The 22936-nt window shown below is 42.1% G+C and overlaps 1 protein-coding gene across 1 annotated transcript in view; it reads right to left on the reverse strand.

Annotated features, from left to right (window-relative positions):
* Positions 1-19441, reverse strand: part of TMEM116 (transmembrane protein 116) — a 91640-nt gene extending 72199 nt beyond the window's left edge. The window contains exon 1 of the mRNA XM_077462026.1: positions 19240-19441. Within this exon, the coding sequence (XP_077318152.1) occupies positions 19240-19308 (69 nt within the window). The 5' untranslated portion in view covers positions 19309-19441. The remainder of the gene's footprint in view (positions 1-19239) is intronic.
* Positions 19442-22936: the final 3495 nt, after the last annotated feature.

Below are 22936 nucleotides of genomic sequence, written 5' to 3' on the forward strand. Positions count from 1 at the left end.
ATGGACAATCTCCAGTTTCCAGGCATAAAGAACAGTTTTTATAATATAAAACTGCATGCAGGACACTGGAGAAACCACTAGGGACAAAGGGGATGTGTAATTATTTGATACAGTAATGTAATCTGTAAGATTACAGTATACTGTATCTATACTGTGTTTTTTACTTTTTGAATTTGGCGCCGGACTCCATTCCTGTTGCTTTGCAACGCTCGCAGGAAATGGAGCCTGGCACTGTCACAGATCGAGCGAGACATGGCAGCTCTCTGATCACAGCGGGGAGACATCGCTGGATCCAGGGGACAAGGTAAGTAAGCCCCTACATGGATCCACTGTATGGTCTTGGTCACCGTGCTGCAGCTCAATTTCAGGGTCTTGGCAATCTTCTTATAGCCTAGGCCATCTTTATGTAGAGCAACAATTCTTTTTTTCAGATCCTCAGAGAGTTCTTTGCCATGAGGTGCCATGCTGAACTTCCAGTGACCAGTATGAGAGAGGAAGAACGATAACACCAAATTTAACTCACCTGCTCCCCATTCACACCTGAGACCTTGTAACACTAACGAGTCACATGACACCAGGGAGGGAAAATGGCTAATTGGGCCCAGTTTGGACATTTTCACTTAGGGGTGTACTCACTTTTGTTTCCAGCGTTTTAGACATTAATGGCTGTGTGAGTTATTTTGAGGGGAAGCAAATTTACACTGTTATACAAGCTGTACACTCACTACTTTACATTGTAGAAAAGTGTCATTTCTCAGTGTTGTCACATGAAAAGATATAATAAAATATTTACAAAAATGTGAGGGGTGTACTCACTTTTGTGAGCTACTGCATATTATATATCTGTACCTATATTTATGAAGAAATTTGATTTCTTACATTTTTTTTTATTGGATATGTTTTATAGCAGAAAGTGAAAAATTATTATTTTTTTTTTTCAAAATTGACACAGGTGATCAAATACCACCAAAAGAAAGCTCTATTTGTGGGGAAAAAAAGGACATACATGTTATTTGTGTACAGTGTTGCATAACCGCACAATTGTCAGTTAAAGTACCCTGGTGATGTATTGCAAAAAATGTCCTGGCCATGAAGGGAGGTAAATCTTAGGTCAAATAGTGTAGGGCACACCCAATGTTCTTATCTTTACTTGGCAGGTCTTTAATACAGCATAGACATTTGATGTCAGCTGACAAGTAAAGTGTGCAAGTTGTTTTGACAGAAACTTGCTTCAAACTCAAAAAGGAAAACTTTTAATATTCCTTGGTTATACAAAAAATATTATTTTAAAAAAAAATTTTACGCTCTGGCTGTCAATGAATGTTCATGTTTTTCAAAAACAAGACCCTAGTAAAGTCAATGCAATATAAACCACAAGTTAAAGCGGTGTTCCAGACATGTATTTTTTTTCTTAAAGTCAACAGCTACAAACACTGTATCTGCTGACATTTAAAGTGGTTGTAAACTCTTAGCCCTTATACACACGGTCGGAAATTCCGACAGAATGTGTCCTATAGGACCGTTTTGTCGGATATTCCGACTGTGTGCGGTCTCCATCGGACTGTTTCCGTCGGAGTATCCGACGGACCTAGTTTTCCAACTTGTCCGTAAAATCTTCCGACAAAATGCTCCAATCGGACATACTCTGATCATGTGTAACCTACTCCGACGGACAAAGTGCCACGCATGCTCAGATCAAATTCCTAGACCAAAGCTATTGGCTACTAGCCTGAACGTAGTCCTGTCGTAACGAAATAACGTCATCACGTTATGTACAATCGGATTTTCTGACAACTTTGTCCGACTGTGTGTATGCAACAGTTTCGGACAAAATCCGTCGGACAAAATCCAACGGATTTGGTTGTCAGAATGTCCGACTGTGTGTACAAGGGCTCACAGACCACTTTGGCCTAGATTAAGGCTTACCTGTAGGTCCAAGAAATATCTCTTAAACCTACACGGTTTAGGAGATATTTGCAAAAGACAAGCACTGCTGTCTACGGTGCATGGGCCGTAGACAGCGGCGCTCAGGTGCACTGAGCATGCCGCTGCTAATGGCAATCATGCCATTAGTGGCGCCTCCCACGCGCACGCTCCGCCTCCGGCCAGTCACAAGACAACGAGGGTCGCTTCAGGGGCTTCCATCTCAGGTAAGTTATTCATAATGAGTTAGAATGCTATGCATACTAGCTCATTATGCCTTTGCCTTGCAGGTTCTATTTTTATTTCTATTTTTTGTTAGGCTTTACTTCCTCTTTAACAAGGACACTTACCTGCCCAGGGAGCCCGCGATGATCCATCCATCCATTCCAACTAAGGGAAACCGGCAGTGGAGCCTTGGGGTTTCATTGCCGTTTTCCGACTGCACTTGCACTAGTCCCGCGGCGCTTTGTGAATGGCCAGTTTGTCTTCTAGGACACACACAGGTCCTCGGGAGGCACAGATGCAGCATCCAGCTCTGCTTTCTGCAGCCTGTCAAAGTCAATGATAGGCTGAAATATGCTACAACTGGATGGAGCTGAATGCTGAGTACCTTCATTCCAGGCATTCCTCCCTGAAAGCCTAGGGCCATAAATGTGAGTACCACTCAGTACAACGTTCAACCCTGTCCATCCATGGCATATTCAGCTGCAAGTACCGGGGGGCTAGACCCTGCACCTGTGTCTCCTGGGCACACTAAAATCCCAAGATTGCATGCATAGGAGCTAGATGCCTTGTAAGCACTGGGGCCTTAAAGAGGTTCTTCACCCTGTTTGAAAAGAAAATATTAAAAGTCAACAGCTGCAAATACTGTAGCTGCTGACTTTTAATAAAAGGACACTTACCTGTCCAGAGACCCAGTGCCACCCTCACCCAGGCCGGTTCTTAGTCGGAGTTCAGGCACCAGCATGTTAACCGTGGGAACCCCACTGTGACTCTTTACAGCCTCACAGCTGGCTTCCCACTGCGCATGCGTGAGCCGCACTTCACTTTGTGAATGGTCCCGCAGCCTTCTGGGACCTATGACGTCTCCCATAATATTGCGAGTGGGGAAGGGGGGGACCTCTGCTGCAATCACCTAGGCTAGTGGTTCTCAACTCCTGTCCTCAGGACCCACTAGCAGGCCAGATTTTAAGTATTACCTTGGGGAGATGCAGACTAGAATACTGTAATTACTGTGCAGCCAATGATATCACCTGTCATGTATTTTAGTTAACACTCAAACCTGGCCTGTTAGTGGGTCCTGAGGACTGGAGTTGAGAACCACTGACCTAGGAGATGTGACTGAAAGTGGTTGCAGGTACTTGTCAAAACCGGCCCCCGCCCCCAAAAAAAAGTTCCAAAAGAAGTAGAGGAGAAAAAGAGGAGGGCATAAAGCAAAACTTCATCTTTAGAGTAAAGTTCCGCTGTAATGTGAAATTACCTATTTTTAACCACCTCAGCCCCGGAAGAATTTACCCCCTTCCTGACCAGAGCACTTTTTGCGATTCGGCACTGTGTCGCTTTAACTGACAATTGCGCAGCCGTGCGATGTGGCTCCCAAACAAAATTGACGTCCTTTTTTTCCCCACAAATAGAGCTTTCTTTTGGTGGTATTTGATCACCCCTGCAGTTTTATTTTTTGCTCTATAAACAAAAAAAATTAGAAAATTTTGAAAAAAACACATTATTTTTTACTTTTTGCTATAATAAATATCCCCCAAAAATATTTAAAAATTTTTTTTTTCCCTCAGTTTAGGCAGATATGTATTCGTCTGCATATTTTTGGTTAAAAAAAATCACAATAAGCGATTATTGATTGGTTTACGCAAAAGTTATAGCGTTTAAAAAATAGGGGATAGTTTTATGGCATTTTCATTAATATATATATTTTTTTTTAAATGGCAGCGATCAGTGATTTTTATCGTGACTGCGACATTATGGCGGATATATCGGACATTTTTGACACATTTTTGGGACCATTGTCATTTATACAGCAATCAGTGCTATATAAATGCACTGATTCCTGTGTAAATGACACTGGCAGTGAAGGGGTTAACCGCTAGGTGGCAGTGTAGGGGTTAAGTGTGTCCTAGGGGTGTGTTGCTAACCGTGGAGGGCGTGGCTGTGTTTTACACATCACTGATCTCTGCTTCAATCACAGGGAGCAGAGATCAGTGACACTGTTGCTAGGCAAAACGAGGAGATGCTTGTTTACTTTAGCATCTCCCCGTTCTTCCTCTCCGTGAGGCGATCGTGGGTATCCCTGCGGCGAACGAGTCCCGCGACCTGACTCACGGAGCTTCACGCAGGCGCAGGAGGAGGGAGCCTGGGTGGTGACGTCAATACCCGCCACTAAGGCTCCCGGAAGTGGGAACAGGATACCTGTGAAAGACAGGTATCCTGTCCCCCCTCCACCCTGAAAGGTGCCAAATGTGGCACTTTTGGGTGGAACTCCGGTTTAACATTACTTTTTCATTATCTTGACCTTTGTTTAGACAGAAAGTACAAGTTTGTTCATTTCTTTTATTTAATTTACACGAGACATAGAGGCGAGGGTGTTCATTTTGTATATAAAATGGAACTATACAAAATATTTTGCCTTAACCACCTCCGTCCCGACAACAATGGTAGCAGACTGCCAACAAATATTTCCTTTTATATGAAAAACAGATACAATCACCTATTTGGGAGCACAACTCCCTTCCTGTGTTGCAAAGCTGTATCCCTGTAATTATATGACTTATATCAGAAGACCTTCATGAAGACTTGAAAACCAGGGACAGGTTGCACTTTTTCTGGTTTGGGTGGTTGGCCATAATAAAAATGAATATCCTCCCAAAACTACTGTATGTTTTTCATACTGTTTCCACTAATTTACCCAAAGATTTTATTGCCTCTTTACAAAAGATCTTCTAAGCATTTATAATATAGCATGATACAACTCCAAAACTAAGCCTATCACACATGTCATTACCAAGAGGGAATAGGTCTTCCAGACCTGAAGAAAGATTTTTTGGCAAGCAATTTACAAGAATATAATAGTAAATTAAAACATTTACACCGCCCACAGGGATTCATTTTTTTTTGTGCATGAGTCTCTGGAGTTCTTATCATGCATCAACCCAAAAAACACACACATCAATCATGAAAACAACTTTAATATGCGTTTATCTGTCTTGTGAATCTTTATCTTTGATTTAAGTGCCTTTTTAGGTCCTTATGCATTAATCTGGACTTTCTACCTGGTATGTCTCAAAACTTCTTAGCAGCACAATGGCCCCATTTCAAACTAATACTGTGCCAATCCTTCATTATACAAATTTTCTTGTACACGTTTCCATTAGATTCACCAAAACCATATACAGTACCTTGAAAAATTATTCACACCCCTTGAAATTTACTCTGATATCCCTAACTAAAATCTAGTGGAACCAATTGCCCTCAGAAGTCTCCTAATTAGTAAATGGAGTCCATCTGTGTGTAATGTAATCTCAGTATAAATACAGCTGTTCTGTGAAGCCCTCAGAGGTGGATAAAGTTGTGGAGAAGTTTAAAGCAGGGTTAGATTATAAAACAATATCCCAAGCTTTGAACATCTCACAGAGGAGCACTGTTCAATCCATCATCTGAAAATGGAAAGATGGCACAACTGCAAACCTACGAAGACATGGCCGTCCACCTAAACTGACAGGTCAGGCTAGGTGAGCATTAATCAGAAAGCAGCCAAGAGGCCCATGGTAACTCTAGGGAAACTACAGAGATCCACAGCTCAGGTGGGAGAATCTGTCCACAGGACAACTATTAGTTGTGCACTCCACAAATATGGCTTTTATGGAAGTGTGGCAAAAAGAAAGCCATTGTTGAAAGAAAGCAATAAGAAATCCCGTTTGTGAGAAGCCACGTGGGGGACACAGCAAACATGTGGAAGAAGGTGCTCTGGTCAGATGAGACTAAAATTGAACTTTTTCGTCTAAAAGCAAAACACTATGTGTGGCGGAAAACGAACACCCTGAACACACCATTTTTCTTCAGCAGGGACAGAGATGCTGGTCAGAGTTGATGGGAAGATAGATGGAGCCAAATACAGGGCAATCTTAGAAGAAAACCTGTTAAAATGTGAAAAACACTGGGGCGGAAGTTCATATTACAGCAGGACAACGACACTAAACATACAGGCAGAGCTACAATGGAGTGGTTTAGATCAAAGCATAGTCATGTGATTTAGAATGCCCCAGTCAAAGTCCAGACCTAAATCCAATTGAGAATCTGTGACAAGACTTGAAAATTGTTGTTCTCCATCCAATCTGACAGAGCTTGAGCTATTTTGCACAAAGAATGGGCAAAAATGTCACACTCTAGATGTGCAAAGCTGGTAGAGACATAAAACTGCTAAGACTTGCAGCTGTAATTGCAGCAAAAAGGTGGTTCTACAAAGTATTGACTCAGGGGGGCTGAATACAAATGTTTTTCAGATATTTGTAAAAAAAATAAAAAAAACATTTATAATTTTCCTACCACTTCACAATTATGTGCCACATTGTGTTGGTCTATAAAATAAAATCCCAATAAAATACATTTATGTTTTTGGTTGTAACATTACAAAATGTGGAAAATTTCAAGGGGTTTGAATATTAGTAATATTAGTAATATGAGGGCAAACCTAAACACTTTCAATCAGGGCCGGCCCAAGACACTGTGCTGCCTGGAACCAAGAATGAAATGTTGCCCTGCCAAAAAGGCCCCCACATTCATTATTTTATATCATGATAACTAAGAAAGGTCGTGGCTCTATACATGCATAGGCATATAAAGAGAACCTGTCATGGCCCTATATATGTATGTAGGAGTATATAGAGGACCTGTCATTGCTCTATACATGTATATAGGAGTGGAAAGAGGACCTGTCATGCCTCTATACATGTATATGAGTATAAAGAGGACCTGTCATGCCTCTATACATGTATATGAGTATAAAGAGGACCTGTCATGACTCTATACATGCATTTGAGTATAAAGAGGACCTGTCATGGCTCTATACATGTGTATGAGTATAAAGTGGACCTGTCATGGCTCTATATATGTATAGGAGTATAAAGAGGACCTGTCATGCCTCTATACATGTATAGGAGTATAAAGTGGACCTGTCATGGCTCTATACATGTATAGGAGTATAAAGTGGACCTGTCATGGCTCTATACATGTATACAAACAAGCTTTTTTTTTCTAGTGATATCAAGAATATTATTATGCTTGTTATTTAGTTTTGGTGCAAGTTACCACAACAACATTATCCTGTAGTTTTTAAGATCAAAGATACAGCTATGTTGGTGTCCCTTGTTAATTTTACATTTTATTTTTTAAAATGTAACTGCCTACTCTCAAACTGTCATTTGAAGTAAAACACATAGCCAAGTATTATTCTCCACAGTTTTTTTTTATTGCGCATTAAATAAATAAATAAATAAATAAAATTAGACCTGCTATGTGCCAACATAACTTAACCAAAAAGTGCATTTTATGCATCCAAAAATATAGAAAATATACCAAATGAAATCATTATTATTCAACCAAAAAATAAAATAAAAGCCTCATGCATGTGCCCTGCTTCTTAACCCCCCTGACGGTCTTCCCGAGTCTGGCTCGGGGTGGAATTTTTGTACCATTAGCGGTAACTCCGAGCCAGACTCGGGACTGCATCACTGGATCCAGGAGGATGCTTACTTACCTTCTCCCTCTGATCCAGCGTTGTCTCCCCGCTGTGCAAGCGAGCCGTGTCTCGCTCGATCTATCACGGACCCGATCTCCGTTCCCTGCGAGCGTTGCGATGCACGGGGACGGAGATTGGCGCCAAATTCAAAAAGTGAAACACACAGTATACATACAGTATAATGTAATCTTACAGATTACATTGCTGTATGTAAATATTTCACATCCCCTTTGTCCCTAGTAGTCTGCCCAGTGTCCTACATGCAGTTTTATATAATAAAAACAGTTCTTTATGCCTGGAAACTGGAGATTGTCCATAGCAACCAAAACTGTCCCTTTACATCAAAAATGATTTTAGACCAGCTAGAAAACAGCGATAATAAATTGGAATCACTCGCAGAATTGAGCGACAGCGATTTGTGGGGAGATCCGTCATCAAATATTGAAAAGTAATGATAGTGACAATTCTGCAACTGAGCAAATTTCCGTGTTTTTGATTTGATTACATTATTGAATAATTTTTATTATTGTTATATTATTATTTGGTACAATTATTTATAGTTATTTATTATATTATAATTTATGATTTCATTTTTCAAACTTTATTATACCCGGGATGTCTGCTAGACTCTGGTTTGGACAGATTTAAGAGAGTTATTCCTAAGAATTACAGGACTACAATATAAAATGCCAAATTTTCATGCATAATAATTGTACCGCTTTTAGCACCTAAAATCCGAAATAATCATACCGCCAGGGAGCTTAATATAGGGGGTCAACAATGCCAAGAGTTGGTGAAAGCAGGGGTCCATCATCTGGAGATAATTCCGAAAATCATCTGGATTATTCTCCTAGAGCTCCCGCAGCAAAGGCATATAAAAAAATTGGTCACGATTAATAAAGCAACCAATTTTTGGTCCAAGAAATCCTCCTCCTGTTCCTGGACTGGACTTGGGTCAAAGCAATAATTCCAAGGTCAATAATAAATAACACGTTATCTCCTCAGATTCCGCAACATGGCTGGTTGAGGAACGCACATTTAGAAACAAACTGAAAATCACAAAATGAAAAGCGCAAAATGAAAAGCCCAAATTAACACTCACCAAACTTTTACTAACACGAAATTAGCAGAAGGAGCCCAAAGAGTGGTGCTAAATAGCTGAAAAACCACATGTCTGTCTGTATGCAAGACAAGTTACTGGCCAACGCCCTTCGGATAAAAGTCAGAGGTTTTGTCTGCGGAAAATCTGATCGTGTGTACGAGGCTTAAGATTGACTTCTGTCCAGTGGACATGGCCATAGATGGATTGAAATTCATCTGGTCCCTGCTGAACTGGACACATTTTTGGCCAGCTTAGCACTCCTTCGAAGTACCTTGTTCCCCCCTACACCCCTTCTTTTGTTCATTGTTCATTTTGTTCCCCAACAAAAAAAAATCCTTTCCCACTTTATCCAAAAGGAAAAAACAAAACAAAACAAAAAAAAAAGTTTTAGCACTAAATACACTTTCATTTCTTTACAATGCCTATGTATACAGAAATTAATCAGTGCTCATTTTAACTACTTCAGAGCTATTTTTTAACTTTATTTTTTGCGCACATGGTAAATTCTGCACTTTTTTGCTATAGAATTACCTAAAATCAAGATATGTTTTTGAAAGCAGATGCCCTGTAGAATAAAATGATGGCATTCATAACCAGGGCTGCCAATAAAGGGGTAGCACCTGCCCTCCTGTTTCTGCACCATACAGCTTGAACTGGGGGTGGCAACATTATGGTGCAAATCACTGGTCGGTAGCGATCAATCACTCCTGTATTCATAACCGAAGCATAGAAAACGTTGTTTACAATGCTTACATTTGTGAATGAAATGAGCCTCTGTGCAGAGCCCTTCTTGTTCATTCATTTTGCAGTGCAGCTGAGGCTGGGGGATTTGTGTCTTCAATCTTTCTCGCTCTTAAATGTGAGAAATTTAAAAGTGTTTAAACCCAAGAGATTTCACCAATGCTTCCCCCCCTCATGGGGCTGTTAAAAAAAATGTAAACATTTTTAAAAAATTGTAAAAAATAATAAAAAAAACATAATTCAGGGCTCACTCATACAGGTAATCTGGCAGTGTGAATGAGTGGTCTGTACATGTGTCTAGGGTAGTGTGTGAAGCCATACACCCGCACCCACCCAGGGTGGTAATGGGGGGGGGGGGCTGGCAGGTAAGTTTGTATAAGGCCCCATGATTTCTAACAGCAGCCCTGTTTATAACTGTTTTATCAAATTAATATATTTTAACGGCCAAAAAAGCACTAAAATGAATAGTAATGCATACAAACACAATATAATAACTAACGTTTCGGTAAAATATAAAAGGTGGGGTTCTGTCAAGTAAATAAATACCAAACATGTCAAGCCCCTAACTGGGGGATCTCCAAACTGCAGTCCAAGGGCCAGATGTGGCCCTTTGCTAGCCTTTATCCGGCCCTTGGGGCACTATTCCTCCCAATCGCACCAACAAGGGGGCACTATTTCTTCCACTGATACCAATGATGGGATAACATTCCTCCTACTAATAGGGGCACTACTCCTACTGACCATCAACCTCAAGGCCAGGTTTTTTCTCAATGGTGCTGAGCCCAAGACATTTTCTGCCCCTGCTGGCCACAATCTGGCCCTCCTGAAGTCTGAAGGACAATAAACTGGCCCTTTGTTTGAAAAGGTTTGAGACCCCTGGTCTAAATCATCCACTAGTTTCTTTGTATATTATTTTTGAGTTGAGATCAGGTCAATCAAGTTCCTCCACCCCAAACTCGCTCATCCATGTCTTTATGGACCTTGCTTTGTGCACTGGTGTGCAGTCATGCTGGAACAGGAAGGGGCCATCCCCAAACGTTTCCCACAAAGTTGGGAGCATGAAATTGTCCAAATGTCTTGGTATGTTGACGCCTTCAAAGTTCCCTTCACTTGAACTAAGCTTGAACTTGGCTAAGCACAACCCCTGAAAAACAACACATAATCCCCCCTCCACCAAATGATTTGGACCAGTGCACAAAGAAAGGACTATAAAGACATAGATGAGCGAGTTGTGGGTGGATGAACTTGACTGGCCTGACCTCAACCCAAAAGAACACCTTTGGGATGAATTAGAGTGGAGACTGCGAGCCAGGCCTTCTCGTCCACATCAGTGCCTGACCTCACAAATGCGCTTCTGGAAGAATGGTCAAATATTCCCATAGACACACTCCTAAACCTTGTGGACAGCCTTCCCAGAAGAGTCAAAGCTGTTATAGCTGCAAATAGTGGGCCAACTCAAACTTGAACCCTACCAACTAAGACTGGGATGCCATTGAACTTCATGTGCGTATAAAGGCAGGTGTCCCAATACTTTTATTAATATAGTGTACACACTAGTGAGCATGATCTGGGCACAAGTTATGAATTCATAGCCCAACCTTTTTATGGAGGGGTAGTGTGGAGACGAATTAGAACCCCTGTGTGGTTTTACTGCGATCTGGGACTCTGTTGGAGAGATTTCTCCCCACTTTCTGTTCCGGTGAAAAGCTTTTCACCAAGACAACCTCAAAGCTGCCCATAGACATCACTTTAAAGTTGCACAATCTATTTCCAGACAAATCCAGCGACGATCAAATGTTTATGGAAGGCCCCCACCCCAGCCACTGTCTAGAACAGGGATATGCAATTAGCGGACTTCCAGCTGTTGCGGAACTACAAGTCCCATGAGGCATAGCAAGACAGACAGCCACAAGCATGACACCCAGAGGCATGATGGGACTTGTAGTTTTGCAACAGCTGGAGGTCTGCTAATTGCATATCTCTGTTCTAGAGGAACATTCATTAGGAGCTAGATAGAAAACTTGACATGATTGCTATTGTTCCCCCAGACATATATACTTCATCTTCTTCCCTGCCGCCACTAACATGAACAGGTATATGTGGCTGAGCGGATTGTTTCTGTTCTGCTCATGGAGCCTGAGGGCGGTTGGATTATGTAAGCACAGCGGTCTATGCATACCTCAATGGGACTCTTCTACGTAAATGAGTGCAAATGTTTTCAAATTGTCATTTCAGGCATGAAATACAAAAATCCCTGTGCTTTTGTACAGTGATAGGTGAAACCTCACAAATCAAATGTCTGCCCTAAAAAAATGCAGTTATTTAAATGATTAACCCAACAAAACAGCACGAAGCACACAACTCTGACCTATAAATAAATAATAACACACCACTTAGTACTTAGGTGAAATCACTTCCCCTCGGGACACAACCAGTGTCACTGCCAATGAGGAAGTTCAACTAGCGCTTATTAGGTGTGTCTGTATTGTATGTGGATCAGACAATTTTATTAGGAAGTGTTGCTGCATTACAGACAGAACATTTCCCTTAAAGTAATTGTAAAGCCTTGGGTTATTTATTTCTTCTTAAAATAACAAACATGTTATACTTACCTGCTCTGTGCAATGGTTTTGATCCTCCTCTTCTTAGGTCCCCTGCTAGCACTCCTGGTTCCACCCTCCCTGCTGAGTGCCCCCATACCAAGCCACTTGCTATGTGGGCATTCATGTGTGCTCGCTCCCGAGCCTCCATTAGACACACAGAGCAGGGCTTGGCCCCACCCCCTCTTGCTCCTCACTGTCTTTGATTGACAACAGCGGGAGCCAATGCTGTTTCTGAGCCAATAAGGAGCAACAGACCCGGGAGAGCCTTGGCTCTCATGCACAGCGCTGGATCGAGATTGGGCTCAGGCATAGGCATGTGCAAGGGGTGTGCCGACTGTGCCTGGGCACACCCTAATCAACCTGTGTGGTACAGATACTTCACTGATATTTCACTAAAGCCCCCCCCAACAGGGCTCCTAAAACATAAAAAAAAAATGATTGAAAAATAAAATTGTAGAAAATAATACAAAATAAGAATAAAAAAAAAAATACTGACATCAATCTCTGCTCTACTGACACATAGCTCCCAACTGTCCCTGATTTCAAGGGACTGTCTCTGATTTGGAGCAATGTCCCTCTGTTCACCATTCCTCCTCCTTTTGGTCTGATCTATATAGCTGTATATAAAATGCAATTTTTATCTTTCAAAAAGTGTTTCCCAGTGCTAAACCTTTCATCCAATGTCTAATTTGCTGCATTTGTACATTTTAAAAACCATTATAAAGGAATAGTAGTGGTAAAAAAAAGTCCTTGTGGATTTAATTAACCTTTTTTTTTTTGGTTAATTCTTCTTTAAGGGGGTGTGATGGGAGCGTGTCCTATGCCTACATACATTTGTTAGTAGGTGTCCCTCATTCCTATATCAAAATGCTGACACTGTCCATGTTTTACATTTTAAAATGTTTTTTTTTTTACATTTATTTATATGTATTTATACCAATGTGTGTTTGAGCTTTGGGGTGCACACCCTAATGCAATAGGCTGCGCACCCCTATGGTATGTATTTAGGGGGGCTGCTGGGGATGCTGCATGCAGACTTTTTTTGTCTCCCCCATCTATTGAAATCCATGCGTCCGGCACCCTGCATGTAGATCAGGGGGCATGGATAGGGAGAGGTGGCGCCCGAGCGCCCCTAATGGACGGGCCATCACTGGTAATATGCATACACACAAGTGTGAACCCAGCCTACACTTATGCTGGGCATACACTATACAAAAAATCGGTCAAAATTCGGTCATTTAGACAGTTTGTTCGTTTTTTGGCCAGTTAATGGGCACAAAATCGTTGGGATGTTTTAGAGCCGAAAAAACGAAGGACAAGTTTGGAAATTTTCTGCCAAACAAACGATAAATTGGTATATGTATATGTATATACTAGGTATATGTAAAAAAACTAACAAAATATACATTCATTTATGTCCACTGTTTGGCACTATTTGTTTGTGCTCACGGCCTAATGTTTGGTTTTTCGAAAATGGGTTTGCCCGCTTTTTCGTATAGCATATGGCCAGCATTAGAGTAAACTTGGCTGTATGGCAGATTGGAAACACAATCTAAAAAGCCATGGGGCATTTTATTCTGGCACAGTTCGGCTTCTGTTTCTTTACATGTTTTCAGTTAGTACTGCCTGGAGCTGATATGACACGACAACACCATACAAAGTACACCACACTCATTTAATATTTTACTGCATCTAGCTTTGTGCCTTTAGTAGACTCATGGACACACTTTTATGCTTTATAAATACTCAGCAGATTAAGCTCAACAATAATGATTGCCATAGACAAGGTGGCATTTTGCCCAATACGAGAACCAACCTACCAACCTTCACAATAATCACAAACTGACCATTAAACTAGCAGATATATGATGAGCACATTCTTCACAGGTTGGAAAATCAATCTCATTAGATCATCGTTAGTGGCATTGTTATCAATATTCACAGAGATCAGAGTGACTATAGGGTCACTGGGGCAGATTTTCTCAAGTAATAGAGGGTATTCACCCAGGAGTTTAAAAAAAACAGGATTTGATTGCTAGGATTGACATGAATACAGCTTTATTTTATTTAATAATTTCAGTGAATGCTTTTCTAGGCAGACAGTCTCTACTACTTTAGACATTCAACTGAACATTCAATTTGGTAAGTAGACAGCTTTTACTGTTTTAAGTCAACTAACATTTACTGTGTTAGGAAGACAACGCCTACTCCTTTAGTAAATCAAGTGAACGTTCACTTTACTAGGTGGGCAGGCTCTACTCCTCCATAAATCAACTGAACATTACCTTTGTTGAGTAGGCAGTGTTTAAAGCAGTGCTTCTCAAACTTTTTTCAGTCGAGGCACCCTTTAAAATTACAGACAATCTTAAGGCACCCTTTAAAATGATGGACAGTCTCGAGGCACCCCATTCTAAAATGTAAAAAAAAACAATTCTAACAGCTTTACATAATGCAGCTACATCCACACAGGTAGGACACCCAATGTTAGAGGTGATTTATTCTTCCAAAGCAAATACACTTTTGCACACTGGTACTGACTAGTATTCCAATGTTTCTCTTCTCCCTCAATTTCTCTCCATCAGTCAGCTAATGTCACCCCAGTGCTGAGGGAGAGGGGCACATGAGGGTCAAACAAGGATGTTGTGGATGCAACAAACACCCTCATTATTAATTGATGATGTCATTGGTTGTTAGGATGCCAGTGTCTAGAAAGTTGTAACAGTGCATAATGAAAACCTGTGGCTTTATGTAACTAAAAGGCAGGTTTGATCTACCTGCTGGCTTGTATATAATTTTTAATCATTTTTAGGGATTTTGCCAAGGCACCCCTGAAGAAGCCTCAAGGCAATTCAGGGTACCTGGGCACCCTGATTTAAAAAGGCTGGTTTACAGTAGATAAAATAAACATTCACTTTGCTGGGTAGACAGTCTTTACTCTTTTGGTAAGCCAACAGAACATTTGCTTTGCTAGGTAGACCGTCTCTACTCCTTTGGTAAGCCAACTAAACATTTGCTTTGCTAGGTAGACCGTCTCTACTCCTTTGGTAAGCCAACTGAACATTTGCTTTGCTAGGTAGACCGTTTCTACTCCTTTGGTAAGCCAACAGAACATTTGCTTTGCTAGGTAGACCGTCTCTACTCCTTTGGTAAGCCAACTGAACATTTGCTTTGCTAGGTAGACCGTCTCTACTCCTTTGGTAAGCCAACTGAACATTTGCTTTGCTAGGTAGACCGTTTCTACTCCTTTGGTAAGCCAACAGAACATTTGCTTTGCTAGGTAGACCGTCTCTACTCCTTTGGTAAGCCAACAGAACATTTGCTTTGCTAGGTAGACAGTTTATACTCCTTTAGTAAACCAACTGAACACTCTTTTGTTTTTGCTCTTTGCTGGGTACAGTCTATGCAACTTTAGCAAATCAACTGAACTTTCACTTTTCAAGGTAGACAGCCTCTACTCCTTGAGACTGGGTTCACACCTATGCGAATTGGATGTGGGTCTTCCCCGCATCCAATTCGCATGGCAGGAGATTGCGAACGGCTCTCTATGGAGCCGGTTCACATACCTCTGTTGCCGTGGCGGAGCGGCTTGCACAGGGGTCCTTAGGGTCAGTTCACACCAGATGCTGCCCAGTGCATTTTTTTTCTGCATCAAAAATGCCGGGACAGTAAATATGGGTTCCAATGACCTAGTCCACACCAGTATTGTCAGTTCAAGTGTTTTCCAGTGAGCAAAAAAAGTAGAACAAGCTGCACAGAACTGTACTGGAACAGGGTGAAACACATCAAAAATGCATCAGAATGCACTGGAACGCATCTAAATGCATCAAAAACTCATTACAGCAAAAACAACAAAAAAAACAACAACAGGAAACTGGAAAAAAAAAGGTGAAAAAATGCATTGAAAACGCACCATTCAGATTGCGTTTCTGTGGTGTGAATCGGCTTGAAAAACAACCACACTAAAACATCTGTATAAAATCAGCTACATCAGTAGTACAACCAATCTGGGCATAGAATCATTTTCAGAAAAAGTGTTAAAATTTGGACTGGAGCCACTGGGCTGATGAACTAAATGAGTGGAAACTATTCACTTAGGGAGCGAGTGTATTTTTTCTTTATAAAGCGACTGTTAGGCAGGCTACAGATGAAGCAACTTTTTTTTCCTGGAGCCACGTGTTACAGAAAAGAAAATCGTTTGATTCCTCCGTCAGCACAGCCAGTGTTGATGAAAGAATCCCTCCCGTGTAGCTATTGTGTTCTCCTAGTGCAGGGAGGGGTGGTGGAGGAAGCTGTCCCTCCTGGAAGAACACAGTGATTATTATTGCATCCTAAAAATCCCACAAGCTGCATCTACCCAAGTCGATTGATGAATTGGCTTTGGTACAATTAACCTGCACTTACACAGATCGAATCTTGTCCGGTTCAAGTCGTCTATAGTCAGCCTTATATCGGTGAAGCCCAATGCACGATCATGTACAGTACTAGAGACATCCATTTAGTTCCTTAGTGAAAGTAAACACAGCTTTACCTTTGCTTTGTTCTTGTCAAACAGATAAGATATGTCTACATATCAGGCAATAAACTGAGATAAAAATAAAATGTGTCTGACTTCCATTGCTGAGAACAGAGTGGATCGTCGGCAATTGTGGATGGGTCAAACAAGGTAAAATATACACCTATCTTCCAAAATCCTAAACTTACACGGGGAGTCCCTATTAGACAATATAAGTGATCACAGCTTCAACCTTATTTGCCTCCATTCACTCTGAAACATGAATATATACAATGTACTATGTCAAAATGCTCTACTCCTGTAGTATAAACACTCCATTGTGACATCTGGGCCAAATAATCTACAAACTGGTCTCCAAACTGTGGCCCGAGGGCCAGATGTGGCCCTTTGCTTGCCTTTATCTGGCCCTTGTGGCACTATTTCACCAACTGATGCCAATGAAGGGGCACCATTCCCTCTACGGACACCATCGATGGGGCATTATTCTGTTCACTGATATTAACAACTACTACTCCCAATAAAACCAATGGTGGGGCACTGATGCCAGGGCATTTTCTACCTCCAATAGCCCCAGTGCGGCCCCCTAAAGCCAGAAAGACGGTAAACTGGCCTGTTGCTTAGAAAGTTTGGAGACCCCTTATCTACATCACCAGCACAACCCATCAGAACAAGTGATGTTTTAGTTAAATGTCTAATGTACACAGACATTTGCAGGCAAAGAATACGCCCAGTGTCAGGGCTGGACTGGGACAGAAATTTGGCCCTGGACTTCATCCAGATCGGCCCACTTACATTTTGAGTGTCCCATCAGCACCCCCTTACATCAGAGTGTCCCATCAGCACCCCCTTACATCAGAGTGTCCCATCATCAGCCCCCTTCCATCAGAGTGTCCCATCAGCACTCCCTTACATCAGAGTGTCCCATCAGCACCCCCTTACATCAGAGTGTTCCATCAGCACCCCCTTACATCAGAGTGTCCCATCACCAGCCCCCTTACATCAGAGTGTCCCATCAGCACTCCCTTACATCAGAGTGTCCCATCAGCATCCCCCTTACATCAGAGTGTCCCATCACCAGCCCCCTTATATCAGAGTGTCCCATCACCAGTCCCCTTACATCAGAGTGTCCCATCACCAGCCCCCTTATATCAGAGTGTCCCATCAGCACCCCCTTACATCAGAGTGTCCCATCAGCACCCCATTACATCAGAGTGTCCCATCACCAGCCCCCTTACATCAGAGTGTCCCATCACCAGCCCCCTTATACCAGAGTGTCCCATCAGCACTCCCTTACATCAGAGTGTCCCATCACCAGCCCCCTTACATCAGAGTGTCCCATCAGCACCCCCTTACATCAGAGTGTCCCATCAGCACCCCCTTACATCAGAGTGTCCCATCACCAGCCCCTTATATCAGAGTGTCCCATCAGCACCCCCTTACATCAGTGTCCCATCAGCAGCCCTTTGCATCAGTGTCCCATCAGCAGCCGCCCCCTTACATGTGAGTGGCCCATCAGCAGCCCCCTTACATCAGAGTGGCCCATCAGCAGCCCCCTTACATCAGAGTGGCCCATCAGCAGCCCCCTTACATCAGAGTGTCCCATCAGCAGCCCCCTTACATCAGAGTGGCCCATCAGCAGCCCCCTTACATCAGAGTGGCCCATCAGCAGCCCCCTTACATCAGAGTGGCCCATCAGCAGCCCCCTTACATCAGAGTGGCCCATCAGCAGTCCCCTTACATCAGAGTGGCCCACTGAGCCATTGGCCCACCGGGAAACTCCCGGTAGTCCCGATGGCCAGTACATGCCTGGCCAGTGTATAATCCCTGGTGTTTTTCTGGTAGAGGTGCTACAGGTGGGACCATAGACATGAATAGCTGTGAACAATAATACTTCCGTGCGCCCCATCTGCGGCACTTTGGATGTGGCAAAACACCAGGAATTTTACGTTGGCCATATTTTGCTCCATTCACACAGCCATAAAAATGTTACTGATCTTTAGGCAAGGAACAAAAGTTACTTTGTAGATGATCAATAAACAGATCCCCTTTTTTAATGTGTAAAAATTGTCCTGTTCTTTTTCCCAATCCTATACGTGTATATGCATGAGCTTTGACGCAGATCCCTATAAATGATAGGCTGCGTTCAGAATAGTAGTGAGTGTTATTGTCTAAACTCAGAATAGTAGTGACTGTCATTGTCTAAGCTACAAATGTCAGTAAAAATAAGAAATATAATGACCTAAAAAGGTGATTAGCATTGCAGCACTGGGGTCCTTAGTTCAAATCCCGGTCAGGACACGATCTGCATGGAGTTTGCAAGTCCTCCTTGTACTTTGCATGGGCACTCCAGAACATGCTGGGAGTTATTAGGATATTAAACTTGGCACTAGAATGTAAGAAAGGAACTTTCGATTTAAAGCTCAGAGCCTGATATGAATGTAGTGTATGTAAATTGTCAGCAATGTAATAATAAAAAATAAAAAAAGAAGGTGGTATTTAAAAAATGTTCTTTTAGAAATAGTCTGGAAATAAAACATCTCTATGAGTGATGACTGCAGATGTAGAAGTCATAGATCTATAAAGGATTGGAGAGATGTCTGTGTGTACTTACCCCATGGATGTGTTCTGCTAGGGTAGCATTGATCCACAGGGAGGTATTGTCTTCCATAGTATAATCCATGGGTGAGCTCTTCTCTATAGAGTCCAGCAGGAGTTGTCATCCATCCTGGGGGAGATGAGATGTGACAGTTCCTGCACGGAGCTTGTGCGATCAGTCCGTGCAGAGGAGGGAGGGACTGAGGAGGGGATGTCCCTGTGACAAAGACATGAGTCAGGTCATCGGGATCGGGACTGATCGGTGCCTACACTCCCATCTGTCACTGATCTACTGTATAGTCCCAGCACACCGCGTCCTATATCTGTGTACAGAGCAAGGATCTTCACATGGATGTCTATGTTCCCTTTACTGACTGTATGTTCAGAACCAACATCTTATGCTAATAATGTGTCTGAACTGTCACTTCTCCTTCTCATCTGGGATCGCTGACAGCACACACAAAAGTCATAGGACTTTATTTTATATATGTGTATATATATACAGTATATATCATAAATGTAGAGCTTTTAAAGGATATTAAACAATATCCTCACTCTCCAAAAATAATCCATGCACATCCATTACTTAACCACTTTCAGACCGGACCATTTTGTTGGCTTAAGACCAGACCACTTTTTGCGATTCGGCACTGCGTCGCTTTAACTGACAATTGCGCGGTCGTGCGACGTGGCTCCCAAACAAAATTGATGTCCTTTTTTTCCCACAAATAGAGCTTTCTTTTGGTGGTATTTGATCACCCCTGTGGTTTTTATTTTTTGCGCTATAAACAAAAATAGAGCGACAATTTTGAAAAAAAAATTTTTTTACTTTTTGTTATAATAAATATCCCCCAAAAATCTTTAAAAAAAACATTATTTTCTTCAGTTTAGGCCGATACGTATACTTCTACATATTTTTGGTAAAAAAAAATCGCAATAAGCGATTATTGATTGGTTTGCGCAAAAGTTATAGCGTTTACAAAATAGGGGATAGTTTTATGGCATTTTTGTTAATATTTTTTTTTTTTTACTAGTAATGGCGGCGATCAGATGATTTTTATTGTGACTGCGACATTATGGCGGACACATCGGACATTTTTGACACATTTTTGGGACCATTATCATTTATACAGCAATCAGTGCTATACAAATGCAGTGATTCCTGTGTAAATGACACTGGCAGTGAAGGGGTTAACCAGGGGTGGCAGTGTAGGGGTTAAGTGTTCCTAGGGACGTGTTACTAACTGTGGGGGACTGGGCTTTGTGTTAGTGAATGCTGATCTCTGCTCCAATCACATGGAGCAGAGATCAGCGTCACTTGTTGCTAGGCAAAACAGGGAGATGCTGTTTACAACGGCATCTCCCCGTTCAGCCTCCCCGTGAGAAGATATCGCGGTTATCCCCCCAGCGATCGAGTCTGCGGGACCCGCGACCGGATCTCATGGGGGTCCCGACTGGCACGCAAGTGCGTCGCCGGCGGCGCGCACGCGATGGCAGGGCGGCATAAAAAATGAATGTACCTGTACGCCAATATGCCTGCCCGTGCCATTCTGCCAACGTACATCGGCGTGCGCTGGTCAGGAAATGGTTAATGTCAAATCTAGTTTTTATGAAATTGTTTCTCATTGTGTCAACCAGCAAGTGCAATGAAAACAATCTGATCTGAAAGATCCCAGCATCAACACAACAATGTGTGATGGAGGGTTCTCCCTCGCTGCGCTATTGTTTTCTAAAGCCACATACACGCGATCAGATTTTCCAATGGGAATTGTGTGATGGCAGGCTGTTGGCAGAAAATCCGACCCCTTGTACGCTCCATTGGACAATTGTCAGGTTTTCTACAGACAAATGTTGGATGGCAGACTTTAAAATTTTCAGCGCACAACGATCTGTTATTGGATTTTGCGAGCATGTGTACACAAGTTCGTCAGACAAAAGTAGTACAAACACGCATGTTCGGAAGAAAGGATGAGCCAGAAGCGGTCGTTCTTGTAAACTAGCGTTTGTAATGGAGAATTAACATTCGTGACGTGGCAAATTATGAAATCTCGAAATGCAGCGCATATTCTCTTCTACTTTAATGGGATAATAATGAAGCTGCTTTGCTGGTGATACTGATGGAGTTATTGCAAACTAATTTTCAAGGCTTTTTTTTTCTAGTGATATCAAGAATAATATTATTATGCTTTTTTTTCTTTTTTTTTTTGGGCAAATTACTACAACACCATTATCCCGTAGTTTTTAAGATCAAAGATACAACAATGTTAACTTTACATTGTATTTTTTTGAATGTAACTGCCTACTCACACATAGCCAAGTATTCAGTCTATACAATTTTTTTTTATTGTGCATTAAAAAAAGAAAACAAATAAAATTAGACATGCTATCTGCCAATAGAACTCCAAAAATATAGACAATATACCAAATCAAATCATTATTCAACCAAAAACATAAAAATAGAAGCCTCATGCATGTGTCCTGCTTCTTAATATAGGTGGTCAACAATGCCAAGAGTTGGTGAAAGCAGGGGTCCGTCATTTGGAGATAATTCCGAAAATCATCTGGATAATTCTCCTGGAGCTCCCGCAGAAATGGCATATGACATAATTGGTCATTATTAATAAAGCAACCCATTTTTGGTCCAAGAATTCCTCCTCCTGTTCCTGGACTGGACTTGGGTCCAAGCAATAACTCCAAGGCCAATAATAAATAACACGTTATCTCCTCTGATTCCGTAACATGTCTGGTTGACAAATGGTCGGTCAGAAACGAACTGAAAAGCACAAAATGAAAAGTGCAAATCAACACTCACCAAATTTCTACTAACACGAAATTAACAGAAGGAGCCCAAAGGGTGGCGCTAAAGAGCTGAAAAGCACGTAGTACATCACTACGTTCATGCTTGTTGGCCGACAAAGCCTTGCTGCTTGTATGCAAGACAAAATCCAGGCACACGCCTTTGGACAAAAGTCAGAGGTTTTGTCTGCGGAAAATCCGATCGTGCGCATGAGGCTTAACAGTAGGGATTCCTCCATGCCAGAATACACTGTTCAGCGCTTGCATCCATTTGCTGCAAGCACTGCTTGAATGCTGCTTTTCTAGCAACACCGTTTGACAGAAGCTGGCTGGCTGTCACACCGGCATCTGTTGAGCAGACAGCAGTACACACAAAGTTGTCTGGTTCCTGCTGAACCAGCTGACTTTTATGCCACGTACACACGATCGAATTGTCCGCCAGACTTAGTCCGCCGGACCGCATTATGCCGGACAATTCGATCATGTGTGGGCTCCAGCGGACTTCTTCATCGTAAAAGTCCGGTGGACTTAGAAAGTAGTTTTGACTCAAGAATGACGCATGCTCAGAAGCAAGTATGAGAAGGAAGCTATTGGCTACTGGCTATTGAACTTCCTTTTTCTTGTCCCGTTGTACGTGCTGTACGTCATCGCATTAGAAATCGCCAGACTTTCGGAGTGTCCGTGTGGGACCAAGTCCGTTCGTTAGAAAGTCCGGCGGATTGTTTTCCGGATTGTTTGCCGGACTAAGTCTGCCGGACAATTCGATCGTGTGTATGCGGCATTAGTATGTGTGATACACTAAAGCATGCCTTGCACCACTCCCTGCCAGAGATACCAAGTTTGTATTTTCATAGCCACAACCTGGGGGTTAGCAGTGAGGTTTCCGCACTTTAGAATGGCAGACTGCTGGCACTAAA

Source organism: Lithobates pipiens, unplaced genomic scaffold (genome assembly GCF_037356315.1).
Source record: "Lithobates pipiens isolate NorthernLeopardFrog02 unplaced genomic scaffold, aLitPip1_a1.2 Scaffold_3, whole genome shotgun sequence".
NCBI lineage: Eukaryota > Metazoa > Chordata > Amphibia > Anura > Ranidae > Lithobates > Lithobates pipiens.